At 48.8% G+C, this 16,567-nt stretch overlaps 2 protein-coding genes, 1 long non-coding RNA gene and 1 other non-coding gene across 6 annotated transcripts; 3 read left to right on the forward strand and 1 right to left on the reverse strand.

The window, feature by feature from the left end:
• The first annotated feature begins 385 nt into the window (after positions 1-385).
• On the forward strand, positions 386-3,175 carry LOC123032663 (SNARE-associated protein Snapin-like). Its single transcript, XM_044448737.1, has 4 exons — positions 386-558; positions 1,635-1,681; positions 2,290-2,408; positions 2,732-3,175. Exons 1-4 carry the CDS (start codon positions 419-421, stop codon positions 2,834-2,836), a joined length of 411 nt encoding a protein of 136 aa, XP_044304672.1. The 5' UTR covers positions 386-418; the 3' UTR covers positions 2,837-3,175.
• Positions 3,176-4,116: 941 nt separating this feature from the next.
• Positions 4,117-14,655, reverse strand: LOC123032662 (interleukin enhancer-binding factor 2). 3 transcript variants are annotated; one of them, XM_044448734.1, is made up of 15 exons: positions 14,550-14,655; positions 12,555-12,614; positions 10,961-11,003; positions 10,314-10,418; positions 9,535-9,612; positions 9,074-9,176; positions 8,913-8,978; positions 8,564-8,680; positions 8,304-8,382; positions 7,776-7,863; positions 7,242-7,303; positions 6,399-6,513; positions 5,681-5,771; positions 4,651-4,819; positions 4,117-4,263 (listed from the first exon to the last, which is right to left on the reverse strand). In XM_044448734.1, the coding sequence occupies exons 1-14, from the start codon at positions 14,552-14,554 to the stop codon at positions 4,659-4,661; spliced, it is 1,173 nt and encodes a 390-aa protein (XP_044304669.1). In that variant the 5' UTR covers positions 14,555-14,655; the 3' UTR covers positions 4,117-4,263; positions 4,651-4,658. The 3 variants fall into 3 exon arrangements, with proteins under 3 accessions (XP_044304669.1, XP_044304671.1, XP_044304670.1); XM_044448736.1 differs by lacking the exon at positions 12,555-12,614 and adding an exon at positions 13,726-13,907 and having other exon boundaries at positions 14,550-14,647; XM_044448735.1 differs by lacking the exon at positions 12,555-12,614 and having other exon boundaries at positions 14,550-14,647.
• A 465-nt stretch (positions 14,656-15,120) lies between these two features.
• TRNAM-CAU lies at positions 15,121-15,192 on the forward strand. Its single transcript has one exon. It is a non-coding gene; the product is annotated as a tRNA-Met (tRNA).
• On the forward strand, positions 15,156-16,567 carry LOC123032695. The gene is made up of 3 exons (XR_006416518.1): positions 15,156-15,196; positions 15,473-15,539; positions 15,935-16,567. It is a non-coding gene; the product is annotated as an uncharacterized LOC123032695 (long non-coding RNA).

Here is a 16,567-nt window from a genome sequence, read left to right on the forward strand (position 1 = left end):
CCGCGCGTCCTGGCGTGGATGAAATTGGGGTCTGGGTGGTGAATCCGGTGAATACCAAAATGGATGGAAAGCCAGGAGGGCCGCTAACGTTGCCTGCAAGAGATAGGAAAGCGGTTCTTCTTCGGGATCGGGTGCAAATACCATTCCTCTTCCAGGGAAAAATCGGAGCCCCTCCGCACGGCGTGGAAAAACTGGGTCCGTAGGCGAGGCAGCATGCCCGCAATGTAAGGGACGGGAGAGAAACTACGTTTCCCAGCGGCCCGTGCGCCGGCGCTCCTTCCCGGCCAGGGACATCGTTTCCCACAATGCTCCTGGGCCACAGGCGCACGCGCATTCCCTCCGCGGAAGCGGTCACGAGCCCCGTCCTTCCCGTGAGCCTTTGCTTCAGCGGGCGTTGTGACGAGTCGGGCGCGCAGCCATGGCGGCGGCGGGGCCGGCGGCGCCTTCGGGGCCGGCGAGCCCGGCGGGTCCTGCGGCCAGAGACCTCTTCGCGGAAGGGTTGCTCGAGTTCCTGCGCCCGGCCGTGCGGCAGCTGGACGCGCACGTTCATGCGGTCAGGTAGGGCAAGCTTGCATGGCAGGCGGGAGTTCTCCAGGGGAGGCTGCTTCAGCTCCAGGGCAGTTATGGTCCCTCCTGGGGACGAATAACTGTGACAGGCAGAAATCCGACGAGGGCCAGCTCTGTCCTCCTTTTAAAACCTGCCCCGTCGTGGGCTCCGCTAGTGAAGTGGCAGGAGGAAGCCTGCCTGGTGCAGCTTTCTCGTTGCCCTGGAGGAAAATCACGGTGGCTCCTGTTTTGAACATTTCAGCTGGTTCCACAGTGCTTTGAACAGCGGTGCGACAAGCAGAATTCTGTTTTTTCCTTCACTGGCCGGGCTGAAGATACAGGAAAACAAAGCAGGCGTTTCATTTCCTCTTTTAATAGCTGAGTGGCAGGTGGAAAGCAACCCCGTGTCATTTCACTTTTGAGAGGCACAACTAGAAGGACGAGGCATTTAAAATTTCTGCCTGACCTTAATATGCATTTGACAATTACAGGTGTGCTGAGAATAGCAACTTCAAACCTATCTTGTATATAAGAGTCATGGGAATACGCAGCTTTGAAATAGGCATGCCTGGTCCCCAGTACCTTAATTGCTGTCTGTGGCACAGAAATCAAGTGGGGAAGTGCCCCTCCTTTCGTTCATAACTGGTGACTGGAAGGGAGGAAGTTACTCCAGATCAGTTTGGCAGAAAGCATATTTGTTTCCACTGCCTGACTTGCAAAAAAGGCGGAGGGGAAATGTTGGAGAGGAATTCTCAGTGAAACACTGAAGTCAGGGTGGATGGAGGTGACCTGAGGATGCAAGACAGAAGGAAATGGGTGGAGGGAATTGGGTTGCGTAGACTCTGATGGAGGAAGCCTGATGTTATATTCAGTGTAAATGTAAAGGCCTCCTCTTTCCAGTTTGAGATGCTTAGTCCATTCTAGGGATTGCCAGATGAATAATTCCTCCATTCTGATACCTGGTATATTCTTAGATGGCGGGGGTGCGCTTTGTGTCATGGTGGACAAATATGCTAGATTTTAAATGTTGTGGGTTATTAATTTCTGTGGAACACTTTGTAAGGCTCTCACTTCTCTTTCTCTGGCAGAGAGAGTCAAGTGGAACTGCGGGAACACATTGACAGCTTGGCAACAGGTGACTGGGTGTTGGGGAATGGGGAAGATGGGGACATGAGCCTCTTGCTGGACTAGTCTCATGCTTAGCCTTTTCCCAGCCAGTAAGGGGCAGCAGAGTACTCGTTATGGGAACTGAGCTTTGCTGAGGTTTGAGTAGGAAATTAGCAGCTGGCCTGCACTTCTTTTGGGTTGAGTAACAAACACTGGGAGGGCCACTCTCTGCTTTCTGTTCACAAGGACCATAATACTCAAGCTATTCTCCTGTATACAATCCACACCACCTTTCTCCCTTCCAGCCCACCCACTAAACATCCCCGGCAAAAGTGCTGTTGCATCTTTTCAGTGGGGTTTCACCCCTGAATCGACTCCTTATGGGATGTAAAGCCTTCAGCGGTAGCAGTCTGGGAATATTTCCAGCGAAAGACCCGGATTCTGGTTCTTACTTGGCCATGAAATGGTCACTGGGTGACACTGGGCCAGTCATTGAGTCTCTGCTTAACCTGTCTGACAGGGTTGTTGTGAGGAGAATCATGTAAACTAATTTTTAAAAAGAGGGGAAAGGAGATTCCATTACAGTAAAAATGTGGACTCAGCCAAAAACAGTTTGTTCTCCCTTCTCCTGATAAGAGCTTTGCCGGATCAACGAAGACCAGAAAATTGCCCTCGACTTGGACCCTTACGTCAAGAAACTCCTCAATGCCCGGCGCAGGGTTGTCCTTGTGAACAATATCCTGCAGAATGCCCAGGTGAGTGGCTTGCATGGTAGTGGAATGAAGCTGGCCCCTGAAGCGCTGTGCTGATAGAAGCTCACTTTCGCCCCAAGGCATTCTAGAGGAAGTACAATACTGTTCCTCGCATGCAGAAGAACATCTAATCCCGAGATACTGACACTAGTCCAGCTGACTCGATCACCATGACTTGCTTCTTCACTGGCGAAAGGATCTCTATAGAGCGCCAAGCCTTCGTAAAATTAAATTTATTTTATAAACGGAGTGTGAGGACAGGGAAGTTGTAATCGAGTGGCTTGCCTAAGATGTTTGTGAACCTTTTGCTGAACTCCATCCTCTAGGAGCGCCTGAGAAGGCTCAACCACAGCGTTGGCAAAGAGACCGCCCGTAGGAAGGCCATGCTCGAAGCAAGTGGCAACTACCCCCAGGGCTCCCCTAGCAAGTGAGGAGCATACCCAAGGGAAATGGCGAGAACGAGGCAGTTCCCGAGGCTGCAGCAATCTTACATGCTGGTCTGTTGCTGGTTTGTGACCACGACATGGAGGAGATGACGTTGGATTTCCAGCATCATACAGTACAAGGACACTGCCCAGATGATAGAACTGCTGCATGTGGAATCCTTTTCCTCTTGTGAATGAAGGAACAGGGTGGCTGGAGGCATCTTTGGTGGGACAGGTTTCTGAAAATGCTTTGGAGTAATCTCAGCATGGAGTTGGGTCAAGGAATCTGCTTATCGCTCTGTAATAGTGCTTCCTACTGGTGCAATAAAGCTTACTAATAGTCAACATAGGGTTTTTCTCTGGTTTTATAGAACTTTGAGGTTTGTTTCTGTAGACTGCATCTTGGGAACAATTTGCTAGTCTTGCAGTAGGAAAAGATGGTCTCCATGCAGAGGGCAAGTCTAATCAAACAGGATTTAGACCATACTGGAGTGGTGGAGTATATGATCAACTGCAAGGGCCCAAAAGTTCTCTCTCAGCTTTCTCCTCAAGAAGCTATTTGGAGGATACCGACAGTGCTCAGCACGAGCTTGGGTTTGGCTTTTTTCCTAGTTTTCTCCCCTAGAATGATGATATAATTTTGGTTCACATCCCTGCAAGGCTGGAGTACTGCTACCTGCAAAGTGATTGAACACCTGCTGTGTAAAAACCAGAGCAACAGTCAAGGTGTACCTCAGTCTGCTGATTTAGTTCTCTGAGCAACACCTGCTTACAGGAAGTGCTAGGCAAGAACCCTGCCTGGAGAGCTACTGCCAGTCTCTATCCGTGAGATGGGGCCAGACAGAGCACAGCTCTGCCTCCACATAAGGCAGCTTCCAACATCCATAAGCCTGAACAAGGAGTGCCTTCGGCAGAGGCGGACAGCCCGTTCTACTCTCTATCCTGCTCCAGGATTCTGACTTGTTCTGCATTATCTGTGGAGGAGTGACTGGTCGGAGACAGGGAAAGGCACTCAGTCCCCCAGGATGGAGGTACAGGCCAAGACTGTCGTTGCTGAGTACCTGATATGCATAATCCAGATGCCAGAAAGGCTACGGCTAGGAAATGGCCAGTCTTTTTGGTCCCTCTGCATGGAAATCTGTATTAAGCCTTGAAAAAAGGATCCAGAAGTCCTGCTGAGTGAGTATGTATGAGGTTCTCCTAGTTATTGTGTCTTCCTTTTTAAAAAGCAAGTCAAAAGGCTGTGTTTTAATACTAATGATGTAGTACTGAGACAAACTCTCAACTGAACTTTAAAGGAAAAGACCATTTTAATGGCAAGAACTATAAAAACAATACAATTAGAAATAACACACAGGTAGGACACAGGCTTGGTCCTTTACTACAATTTTCTTCAGCTGGTGCATCAAGTACGAGGAGTATAGAGAATTCCACTGAAAGACAGAAGCAAACAGTCCTTGAACACAATGGGCACTTGCCAGTTCCTTCTTTTTCACCACCACAGTATAGGAAACCAAAATGAAGGTGGTAGGCCTTGTGCCCAAAGCTGTGACAGCAGAGTCGGTCCTCGCATATTCCAACCTTCCAATTATTAGCAAATAGTCAACCCATTCTACAAAGGAGCCTTTGTTCTTCTCACAGCATTAACAACTTGATATGGACAATAGGTTAACGGGCTAAGAGGAAGAGGAACTTGGGAGAAAGAAGGGGTTGGCAAGAAGGGAGCTGTGGGTTCCATCCACTGTCATCTGGTTTGCTGGAAGAACTGCGCTTCTGTCTGGAGAGGGGTGAAAGGGCAACCTGGTATGTGACTGTTGTACCTGGGGGTTTATTCCTGGGTTTCCATGATTTCTTCTTCCTCCCCAGCAGGTGTATCTTCCTGGTTTTCTTCCTCCTCTTCCCCTTCCTTCTTCTCTGGTGGCTTCTCATATGCCTTCTCTGACGGAGTCACAATCACCCCTTCCCAGGTAGACATTTCAGTAGCCAAGTCTGCAAGGCAGAAAAAGGGGGCTGTAGAAAACTTGGGGAGGGGGCAGCACAGGCCCAATGCCACTGTCTTGATAGAACGTCCAAGCTACGTTTTGCGCTGCAGAGGGGAAGCCTCTAGATTAAAGCCTTTGGTTAAAATTTTAACCCGTGCCAAAGCCCTCACATGGAGAACAGGGTGTGTACTCCACTGCTATTCGCATCAGCTGAGATTGGCAAGTCTTAGGGCCAGGTTTTTCCCATGCATTTCCACTGGCACCCTTTTTCTTTCCCATTTCTGGCTCCATATCAAGAGACCAAAATGCTCTAGAAAGCTGCCCCCACCCATCCTTTTTGAGGGATACTCCCACCTCCCATTTTTTCATGCCCTCTTTTTAAAGGACATAAGCAAAGAGAGGAACAATCGACCCACATACAGAGTGAATTACAGTACAACCCTCTTAGCTCCTCTTAAGACCCACTCATTTCACTGGGGCTTACTTCCAGGTCAGTGGGTACTGGACTGCAAGATTCTACTGGCTACCATTTGCAGTACAGGCTCCCCAGGAGACTTTCCCACCCAGTAAATGTCTGCTCTTCCTAGTATTTCTTCCTGCAGCTCAAGTTCAAGGTTGCAGCATCATTCGATTCTTGTTTAGTCCCTTTTGTAGACTGTTCTGTTCCTTCCACAGGGCTTACAGCATGCAGTATTTTAACAGACTGCTTTATAGAGGAACGCTTGTGTTAGTTCCCACTGTTCTCAAGCATTAATTCTTAGTACGGCAACCAAGCAAGCAGGTGTACCGAAACATTGTCTGGTCATTTTGCTGGCTTACTCTCACTGTCCCCCTCGGTTCTACTAGTTTCCAGGGACTGCCTACTTACAGTTTGCGTCTCCTTCCTGCCCAAGGATCTTCCGGTAGCCACCGTGAGAGAGAATGCGCACGAGGGTCTGAGCTGTGTAGCAAACCATATCCTAGCAGTTGTCAAAGGAAAAGCGGCCATTGGTATGTCATGAGTATTATTCCACTTCAAAGTTTTTCCTACCTAGGACACTACATGGCAACTGGGTTAACGGATCCACTTTCTGGCATTACGTTTTTCTCTGATCATATACACAGACACATGTTTGCTTTTCGTATTGAATGAGGTTGCAATTAGCTGTATCTGGTATTTTCTAACCGTCAACCTTGGTGAATCCCCCCCCCCACACACACACACACGTTGCAAAACTTACTACCATAGGCAGATCTGTTTTAGCCATGTGGGCTAGGATCGTATTTGTTTAGAGCCAGGAGTCTAGCAAGGGGTTACAAGGAGAAGCTGGGGAAACGCATCTCCTCTTGCTCCACAAATAGTTCACAGCACTTGGCAACTGGAGGATTCGCCTAAATATTTTTCCCCACACCTAGAGGTCAGTCATGTCACCCTCTCCATGTATTTGGGAGGGGGAAGCCTGGAAGCTTATCGATTTGGGAGTCCCCATGAGAGAGGTAAGAACTGGGGGCCTCCAGCTCATGTTTCAGTTCCTCCAGGTCACGTTTCAGTTACTCTGTCATACCATCAAACGACCCTAACAAGACAGAGAAGGGGTCTGAATTACCTGCTGCTCCAGAGTCATGACCGTGTGGACTCTGAAGTTCCCACTCTCACAGGGATCAGTGATGCCAACTGACCCAGGAAGGAACAGTCCTGCTGCCAAGATCTGAAGACAGCGCCTGGGGGAAAAGCGGCAAGGTTAGACTGTCGAGGGGCACTTGCCCCATGCTGGTTAACGCAGGGTGTATCCAGAAAATGTAAATACGGCCCTTGAGAGTAGAGGAAGGGAATGCAATTGGCTGGGGAATGGTGGTTTAAATAGATCAAGTAACAAGGCTTCTGATGGCCAGGTTTGTACAAGTGCAGCGCCACGACAGGAAGCTGTCTTGTCCAGGATATTTAAGCTCCAAAGGCAGGTGTCTGTAAAGGAGTTGAGGCATATGGGTTCCTTTTAGTGCAGAAGGTGGAGCTACAACTGGGAGTCTAGGTGAAGCGGCACAAAGGGCTCAGTAAGGAGCCGAGTAGGATTTCTGCAGCATGGGAGTAACAGGAGCGAGCGTGTAGAGGACTTCAATGCTCCCGACTCTTTGATGAACACTTGGCTCTGACGGGCATGATTTATTTTTGCTACAAACATTCAGTTTCGCATAACTGAGATGTCCAAGGTGAGAATGTGATAGAGCAGAGCACAGGTGAGGCCTGGTGACTGGCACAGGTGAGAGCAAGGAAAACAGGCTGGTAAGAAATAAGTGGAGGCCCCAGTAGAGGGACTCTGAAATCCACAGCTGTCGGGGCAGCACTGGGGGCCAAACAGGCAGTGAAGCACCTCTCCACCAGCTCCAGAAGATGCGTGCCTCCTCCACCTTCCCCATGCATGTTCCAGGAGATGACACTGCTTTCACCATACCTGTATGCAACATTGAGAGCCAAGGGTTGTCTAGTCGGGTTATTCATCACTGCATAGTGTCCCTAGGACCAGAGGGAAGATGGTTAGGGTTTGCCAAGGAGAAATGCAGATCATTTAACCTTGGTTTTCTCGGCCCTGTTCCCCAGGGACTGGCAGTGCAAACCTGCCCATGTATAGCTGGAAACAGGTCTCATCGAGTTCACTGTGGCTTGCTTCCAAGTCAAACGTGTTCTTGCATTAACCACAGGTCACTGAAATCCCCCCAAAGAGCAAGTATTTACATGGGAGATGCTATATTTAAAAGGACCTGCATTATACCTGTATATCTCCACTCCAGCTTTTGTATTTTTAAATTTGCTTTATCTGTTTCAGTTCTTGATCTAGAAGCTACAGGTACTTAAGCGCAGAGAAAAAGATACACTTCCCTTCCCGCTCTCTTCAAGTGGGATGCATTAATACACTTCCTCCCCACATCCAGCCAACATCAGAGAACCAGCATGAAAAACCCCATCCCACCCTCTCCCTTCCACCTACAAGCAGATCAAGTATCCAGGGAGTGAGGGGTTCAAAGCCAGGGAACCTCATCCTAAGGTCCTTTAGCAGGCGGATCAAGACTTTCACCCTAAAAAAAAGGAAAAAAGGGCAAGGTCACCCCAGAAACAAGCATGGTAACCATTATCTCCATAAGAGCAGCCAAGCCTGGTTTGGCAGGCGATTCAGAAGGAGCAAAAGCAAGCACTTCTCCGTGCTGTGTGGAGTTGAAAGGTGAAATGTGCTAGTACGAAATGTGCAGCTGGCTCAGGTGCCTGTGCCCACAGGGTAGACAAATGCAGGGAAGGCGTCTCCCAGTGGCTGGCGGGTGCAGTGGCCACATGGAACTTCTGTGTTCTGAAATCTGCCTCTGAATAGCAGCTGCTGGGTAGCAAGGCACAAAAGGGATTTTATTAGGGAAAGGCTGGCGCTCCCCTATCTTGCTCTTCCCACAAACGCTTTGTTGGTTTGGAGATTATTTTATACGGCAGAGCAGCAAATGCATTTCCTAAGAGGGAGAAACCAACTTACGTGGATTGAGAGGCATTTTCCTCGAACCAGCGGGCATGTCGGATAGCAGCCAGAGCACTCTGCAGTACCTTAATGTCCACTGAAGGCGGGGGGGAAAGACGCGACATTAGTGCAAGTTAGAGCCAAGGATTCCTTCAGCAGAGAAATGCGCTTGCTTCTATTTTCTACTCCTTGCATTCGCCCAAATCTCAGCAGATTTAGACGAACTCTTCCTACTTCAACCCTTTGCTTGCCCCAAGGAAAGAGCCAGATTCCCTTACGGTGCAGCTCTGGATCCAGCTTGCGGAGATTGGGAGGCACGGTAGTGATAAGAATCTTCACGGTTGCATCGGCAGAGCTGATCTCAAAACCGGTCTCATTGGTAAGCATAGTCAGTACTAAGGCAGAAAAGCGGCAGTGGGGGAGAGACAGAAGTAAATTACTTAGAGATCCTCATGCTCGGGAAACAAATTCCTGTCTTGTGTTTCACATGATCTTGTGCTTAGGATTATGTGACTTGTTTTGGGGTGGTCCCTTGAAGGCTTGAGTATCCCTTTGGGTCCTGGCCCTGCATACTGCGTGGTCGCTTCCCCTGGACCACTGTGCTGTGAACAGAGGCATGGTGCTGACCTTCAGCAGGATCCTGAGTCCTCAAGCTCTCCACAACTTTGTTTCCCAAGGCAGCCACGGCTTCCACTGAGGAGTGGAAAAATAAAGACTCGGTGTTAGGCTCAGCTGGCGCTCCCTTCCACCCAGCCCCTTCTTCCCTTGGTGCTAATACAGAAACTTACACGTGGGCAAGATTTTCAGGATCACGACTAGGTCAGCTACATTGTGGCCGGTCATCATGGTGCCTTTCTTGTAGGATCCCACCTGGCGAACCTCTTCAATTTGCTGGTGAGGATGGAAGGGGGGGGGGGGGAGAAAGAAAAAGAAAAAGGTGAGCACCTCCGGGGCTGGGGAGCGGGTGTGCACAAGGATTGCCACTCTTTGTCCGTCTGGAGCTATTCACTTGGCAGATTCCTTTGGATGGTGCTACTTCTCCATTTCTAGCACTCCAGAGAGACTGATGCATAAAGGGTCTTGCCAGTGAGCTGGGATGGGGGGTGATCTTGATCGCTTCCAACCTGGAGACTCTGAGTTACTGCATACTGAGAGGAGACTCAGTTGGCTAACTGCAGCACATCGGACAAAGGCAAGAGCCGCCTCGACAAATACTGACACTCCCCAAAAGAGAAGGCAGAAGACTCACCACTTCGAATGTTCCTGGTGCCACGATCAAGTTATCAATCACGTTGTTGATCTTGGTCACCAAAGAGAGAATAGAGGCCTAGTAGGTGGGGAAGAAAGGGGTATTACATGGATGTACCCTTCACTTCACAATATGGTTAAACCCACAGCTGGAGCCATGTGTGAAAAGGGCTGCTTCTTGTGCGTGACAAAGACCATGCACCTGTGGTTAGGGACTGTCTTGTTTTAATGGTCATATTTAAGCAGCTCAAGGGGATGTTTTGGTCAAGGAATGGGATAAAAGGATTTTAAATAAGTACATGCCAATATACATGTTCTGTCTGGATTAAGGATATTCCAGTACTCTTTCCCCCACGCCTGCAGGTGGCACAAGCTGTGAAGTTGCAGGTGAGACTTTGGAGCTGGTGCTAGGGGGCATCTGTCAGGATACGAGAATTTTAGTGGTGCCTCAGCCCCCGATTCCTGTGGACAGACCAAAGGAGGTGGATGGCCAAACTGGCCATCTGTGTCTCTTGCAGGGGGAGGGAGGTGCAGAGGCAGCTGATTTTGAAGGTGACAGACCACCACTGTTAATTAATGTTGGTGTCCGCCCACAGAACCTTACTATCAGAATTAAAGTACATGTAAATGAACTTTGAATGAAAAAATACTTTTGAGTACTCCTGTAGAAAAGCTGGGAACAAAATAATGTCAAAGGCACGGATAATTGCTCTGGCCCAGTCCTTGACAGAAGCTTCTTGATTCCACTGGCAGGGAGGGCAGCAAGCACGCAGGACGCACCTGTTCCGCAGATGTGGGAGCAAGGTCCTGATTTCTCTTCAGCAAGGCTTCGCTGAAGGCAGTCTCATCTGGGGCTGGTTTCACACGGGGGAAAGCCATCTCACACTGGAGGCAGGACAACACGCTTAGTCAGAATTTGCTCTGCATATACAGACACACCCCGTGTTTATCCCTAGTGTATTTTTCTCTATTTTTGTCAGGAAAGATAAATGTCCATTAACTGCTCAACAACACCAAGTTACAGTCAGGCAGTGTGTGTGTCAAACTAACGTAAATGCCCCCCACAGACCTATGTAAAACAATCATGGCTGCTTTTGTTATTAGCCTGACAAGATCTCTTCACACATGCTGACATACAATTCTCCAGACTTGATACTCATGCAAGCAAAGGGCCTTTCAGACTTGGATGCCATAATCCTTCATATATGTTTATTTGCTAGCCTATACCTAGTCATTCTCTGTTTCAAGTTATCCCAGAGCAACAACCTTCCCACAGAAAGGCTGAGCATGGAGGCACACCACCCGTGGATGTATCCAGAGAGCTCCCCTCATTTTTCAGGTCCACTCTATGCTTTTCAATTGCCAATGATAAGCCACTGAAGCCAAGCATACCGATTACACTCAAAGCACCTCTGAGGCCCACTTACCACATAGAAGTCGAAAGGGATATGAGGCACAAAGGGTCGGAACCTGAAACACAGCGAAGTAGTATGAGCCTTTAGTATTCAACCACGTCTCAGGGTACATGCTTGGCGTACCTCAGAGGGACAACAGGATGAAACTAAAACGACGACTTGGGTAATGATTTTATCGGGAGCGAACATCTGAGCCTGATACTGAGCCAGAGCACCAAGGAAACGTCCCGGTGGATTCACCGTGGGTTATTCTCCGAGTGTGCATGCTTATACTTGGGAATAAACATCAGAAGGTGCTGCCAGGTCAACTTCGTTCCAGTCAGGCTGTCTGAACAAACCCAAACCTCCTGCCCATGGAGTCACACTGTCTCAGCCTCTTCCCAAAGACAATTCACAATGCTTGGTCGCAGATATAGCCCGCATCCGTGGGAAAGGGCCATGCAACTGATAAGCAATTATTCTTTCTATCCACAAGTGATTTGTGGGGTGGGGGAAGTGTCCAAAATTTTGCTATTTATTCCCCTGGCCTTGTTCTAGATGTGCACACTCCAAGGATTTTTAAGCTCAAATGGGCTGTTGAATTAACATTTCTGATAATTTCTGGGAACTGGACTGTTCAAACTGGAAACAGCTATGCCTTACAAGTGGCATGCTTACTACAACACAGCCAAATGTATCCTTCTGTTACAAGACTGCCTTTGGGGTCCAATTGATCATTTCCATTTTTATTTCCATTTATTGGTTGTGTGAAGTGGGAAAAGGATTGGAGTCCCCTTGTTTCAAAGGCAGAGTGATACATACTGTTTCTTCCACACACCTACCAGCCAATGCACTCACGTCCTTTTTAATGTTAACTAGAAATTTTCCACAGTGTTTCCTGTCTCTATGGGCCCTCAGGAATGTTGTACATACTAGTATGATTATAAGTTGTAATCAAGTTAAGTCTCTCAATTTGTTTTCCTAAGCAAGTGTCCTGAGAAATCCAAAAGAACTACCTTCCCCTCGATATGTATGTGTCGCATACAGAGGAAGAAGACAGAAAATGAAAAGGGGTTCAGAAATGTTGCTAAGTATTGTCATAATGAGGCCCCATACTCATTCCACAAATGAGGAGGTTCTTAGTGCCATGACAATCTGACAAGCACAGCTGAAAGCTCTTGAGTTTGCAGGAGAAGGTCAAGATGTTATAAATAGAGCAGCTTGCAGCAGAAGGAGGAAACTTCCCCCAGACAGCAGACACACCTTCTGCAGCCTACAATCAAGCTACTTCTGCAAGGAAGAAGCTGCAGCAACAAGATTTCAGCATCATTAGAAGCCACTCCACCTCCTGCAAGAACTTAATTAACATGCTCAACAGTGGCCCAGCAACAGAGAAGGCATGGAGAAAGTTTCATAAAGGTAACCCTAGTCATTTCTGTTTGTACAGTTAGCTTCCCTCTGCTGCAAAGTGTACTCTAAAACTTTATAGCTGAGGAACTCAGCTTCCCTAGAAACCCATAGAGGTGGGATAGGACACAATGGGCTTCTCAGGGCTTCAGACTTTTACATTTTTTTGCTCCTTACACCACTGAAATTACAGAGGCTCCTAACTTCTTGTGGGACTTACCCGCTGCCGGGGCCTCCCCGAGAACCAAAGCGCCCGCCACGACCACGGCCTCTGTCACCCCTGAAGGAAAAACAGAGTGGTAATCTCAAGCAGGGGCCAAGATGTGCTGCCATCTTTATTTTCTTGTTGCCCTTTTCATTTATTAAAATTTCGGGTGTGAAACCCCTGGCCTGTGGGCCAACTGTGCATCTTCAGACTCTACCTAGGCCATGCCATAGATTAATATTTACTCCATCCTGCTCTGTTGCGTCCCCTGCAAACTGCAAAGACAATGGAGAAAGCATTGCAGAAGTTTGGAAAAGATAATAACCCAGATGCCAATGGCTTCCTCCCCACCCTCAAACACAGAGTCACACTTCTAACTCTTGCCTACTTTGGGTCTGACCACTCCTACTACTTGAATGCCAGTCTCCCCCACAAGGCATTTCAACTGATGCGGAAACATTCCTGTAAACAGAGCTATCAGAAGGCCTGCTAATCACCTTGTCCACATAAAATCTTTTGTTCTCACCTAAAAGTTCCATTTATCCCCAACCAACCCCAAACAGCCTCCTAAGACTACATGAAGGCCTGATTGTACCCAGTCAATCAACTCTAGAAAATCAAAAACGTGTATGAAGGTGACAGCCTTCCCTTGTTGCATGTCCCCGCCACTCAATTTTTTTTTAAAGTAGACCCTACTTTGTATGCAAAACCTCCACCCTCAGCTATCTTGATACTAATATTCTCTACCATCCTTAACATGTCTCCCCTTGTTCCCCTACCCCACTTTTTTATGCTGCTTCTGTTGGACACGATTGCAAGCTACATTAGGCAGAAGGTTGCACTTGTCAAAGGGCCACTGCTCAGTAACCGAGCACATGCTCTTCATGCGAAAGGCCCCTCCAGGCAGAGTTGGTCAAGTCTGTCTGAAACAGCCTTGAGACTGTGATCAGGTGCAGAGATGTGAGTGCCTGGCAAAAAAAATCCCAGAAAAAGTGGGGGGACTGAAAAAGAGTTGTCACCAGGAATTTTTAAACTTTTGGATACTGTTGTGTTCCTCCCCGCAACCCCCATTTTCCAGGGCTCATTCAAGTCTTTATGCTTTCACCAGGCAACTTCCTCTTCTTCCCATCGAATGGGTCTTTTCCCTCCTCCAGTAAACACAGAAGTGATCAGACTGTATGCATACATAGCCTTGAAGCTTTCCGGCCCGTAGAGCACCCCCTTTGCTTGCAGTAGGTCCCTGTGTCAACCCTGGGGCCTCTCCAATGAAAAGGATCTCAGGCAGCAAGGCTTGGAAAGACTTCTGGGAATGACTGCATGGCAACAGGATGATGGGGTTGTAGCCCAACACATGCGGAGTGCATCAAGCTGAGGGACAATATTGGATGGGAAGGATCAACAAAATGTCCAGGGATAAAGAAGCCTTCTACCTTATCTGCGAGGTCTGACCCACCAAGAGCCACGAAAAGCTCCTCTTGCCCCATTTGTGACAGCTCGATGCTTGTCTCCCCACCCCACCTTACTCGGGGCTTAGAGCAGAAACAGACAATTGCTAAACGTGGAGATTCTGCTGTTCCGTTTTTACGATTGCTTATGCTTTAATCAGTGTTTGATTTTTCGATGTGGATTTTATTATTTATTGTGGCCTTGAGTAACCATTCTTTTTGGGGGAGGGGGCAGAAAGGCGGCATTAAAGTGCCCAAGTTAATCAGTTTCCGGCTTCCGAGAGGCTAACAGAAACGTTCCCTTTCGCCTCTGCACATGGCAACTGCCCCCCGCTCCAAAGCAAGGCCCTCCAGCCCCCGGCCCCGTCCCGATGCCGCCGATTCCTCCCCGCTCCCCACACTTGCCGTTGCTGCTTCCCCTCCCCCATTCACGTGCCCCCAACCCTTCCCCGCAATTAGATCCAGCCCCCCCGAGGAACATGGCGCGCCCTCTCCCTCAACTCTCTTCTCCCTCAGCTCCTCCCTCACTGATCTTTCCCGTCCATTTTCTCCTCGGCCTTCGCACCTCATTTTTCCGTCGATGATGACCGTCACTTGGAGGAAAGTATGAAAGAAAGGCTCTCCGGTCGATCCTCGCACCCGCCGCTTTCCCGCACCCCAAAACAAGGGACACCCCTATTGGCTCCCGCGAGCAGCAAGCGTCGTGGTTATTGGCTGCTAACGTATTTACCGGGTTCAGCCAATCGGATCAGTGTGTCCCGCCTTTCCCACCGCGTGATCTCGTTGGCTCGCTGAGACCGTCTATCATGTAGAAGAGGCTCGCGCTTGCGCCCATATCTCCAGCAGATTTCCCCCTCCCCCACGACTCGGACCGCACTGGCCATTTAGGAAGAGTTAGCCAATGGCCAGGTCGTCAGGGTGAAGGCAGACCAATGGGAAGGGACGAAAGAGGGACAAGGGCAGGGCTTTGGTAGAGTGCGCGCGGGTGGATAAGACGCATGCGCGGGGGGACGAGTGAGTGGCTCGAGGGCGCAGAGGGACGTCCAAACGGCGGGAGAAAGAATGCGCGAGCCCACGCATGCGCTTAGGCCAGCCGAGCTTTTGTAAGTCCTCAAACTGAAGGGTTTTTCGTGCATAGCAGAGTGGCGCAGCGGAAGCGTGCTGGGCCCATAACCCAGAGGTCGATGGATCGAAACCATCCTCTGCTAATTGGTGTGAATATTTTTTTTTAATTTTCCTTTCTAATTTTTGGGGTCGTTTTGAAATGTCGTTATTTTTCAAGCTAGTGTCGGAGGCCTAGGCAGGCTCTGGCCTTCATTCTCTTTCCCACCCTCAGTCTCTGTTGCCTGGGGTGGCCCCCTCACGTCATTCAGGTTCACACATAGTCACAACCCTGTGGTGTTGTATCATGGGTTGTTTGATAGTGGGTTGTGAGTATTATCTTTATGACATCCTATTGGTATCCTGTTCTTTTCTCCCCTCTTGCAGGGCTGAAGACTCAGCTTCCAAGGGTCTCCTGCTCCCCATTTTCTCCCCACCACAACAGCGTTGTGAGGTAGGCCAGGCCAAGAAAGTCCATGACGGGCCTAGTTAATCACACCGGCTTGTTGAATTGTGTGGGGATCTGCAAACCACAAACGTGGGCTTGAATCAGGATGCCAGGGCTCAGCGGTGGCCCTGAGTGTGCTGGGACCACGGGCCAGGGAAGGGGTCAGCTGTGCCCATTCATAGAAAAATGACATCCCTTTGGACTCTTGTAACACTCTAGATGGCCTTCAAAGTGTCCAGCCACTTCGGGGGGATCTGGAATGCTGCAGGCAATCTGTTGACAGAGGGAAGTTCAAGCAGGCAGGTGATTCCCTTGTTAAAGCGGTTTCCCTAGCTACATTCCAAGTGCTAATTATTTATCATTATTCATTATATTGACATCCTGCTTATTTTTTCTTGCAGGGAGCTTGAAACGGCTTACATAACGTTGCTCTTCTTTCTCTCCATGGTATTTTCACAACATCCCTGAGAGGTAGGCCAACCCAAGAGTCGATGGTTGCCCAAAGTCACCCAGTGAGCTTCATGGATCTCGGGAGTGCCAGGCCATCAACCAAATCGCTATGACACGCCGGCCTCTTAATAAAGCCCCACATGCTTTGGGACCAGACTACCCGAAGGATGGCCTATTGTGCAAACCTGCCTGGTTCTTAAGATCTCCTGGAAGGGGCCTTGTTTCAAGATCACTGCTTTCAGAGGAAGGCCTGGTAGTGACTCGGGATTTTTTGTGGTTCTCAGACTGTGGAGTTCTCTTCCAAATGATCCTACGTTCACACCCTCGCTGCCATCCTGTAAGCATGCAAAGACTGCTTTTTTTTTAAAGGTGTTTGGTCTGTAAGTAGGTCTGTTGACTTGGGTTCTGTTTTTAATTCTCAGTAGTGTTGTTGCTGGTGGTAGTGGTAACTGCTGCATTTTGACTGCGTTTTAATATACTATTTTAATTAGTTTCAATTAACTTTAAGTACTGTCTTCTAGTGGAAAGGCAGGACACAGACCAAACCGATATCTAATGAATGCATAAACAAGCTGGATTCACAA

This window comes from Varanus komodoensis, unplaced genomic scaffold (genome assembly GCF_004798865.1).
Source record: "Varanus komodoensis strain SLA01 unplaced genomic scaffold, ASM479886v1 scaffold55, whole genome shotgun sequence".
Lineage (NCBI taxonomy): Eukaryota > Metazoa > Chordata > Lepidosauria > Squamata > Varanidae > Varanus > Varanus komodoensis.

Bases quoted from the DNA above. Each gene is read 5' to 3' on its own strand.
- LOC123032663 (XM_044448737.1), top strand. From the start codon at position 419: ATGGCGGCGGCGGGGCCGGCGGCGCCTTCGGGGCCGGCGAGCCCGGCG. The intron at 559-1,634 runs GTAGGGCAAGCT...TTTCTCTGGCAG, and splicing joins GCGCACGTTCATGCGGTCAG to AGAGAGTCAAGTGGAACTGC. The intron at 2,409-2,731 runs GTGAGTGGCTTG...TCCATCCTCTAG, and splicing joins ATATCCTGCAGAATGCCCAG to GAGCGCCTGAGAAGGCTCAA.
- LOC123032662 (XM_044448734.1), bottom strand. The intron at 8,383-8,563 runs GTAAGGGAATCT...CCCCGCCTTCAG, and splicing joins GCTGGATCCAGAGCTGCACC to TGGACATTAAGGTACTGCAG. The intron at 5,772-6,398 runs GTAATTCAGACC...GACAACTGCTAG, and splicing joins TCATGACTCTGGAGCAGCAG to GATATGGTTTGCTACACAGC.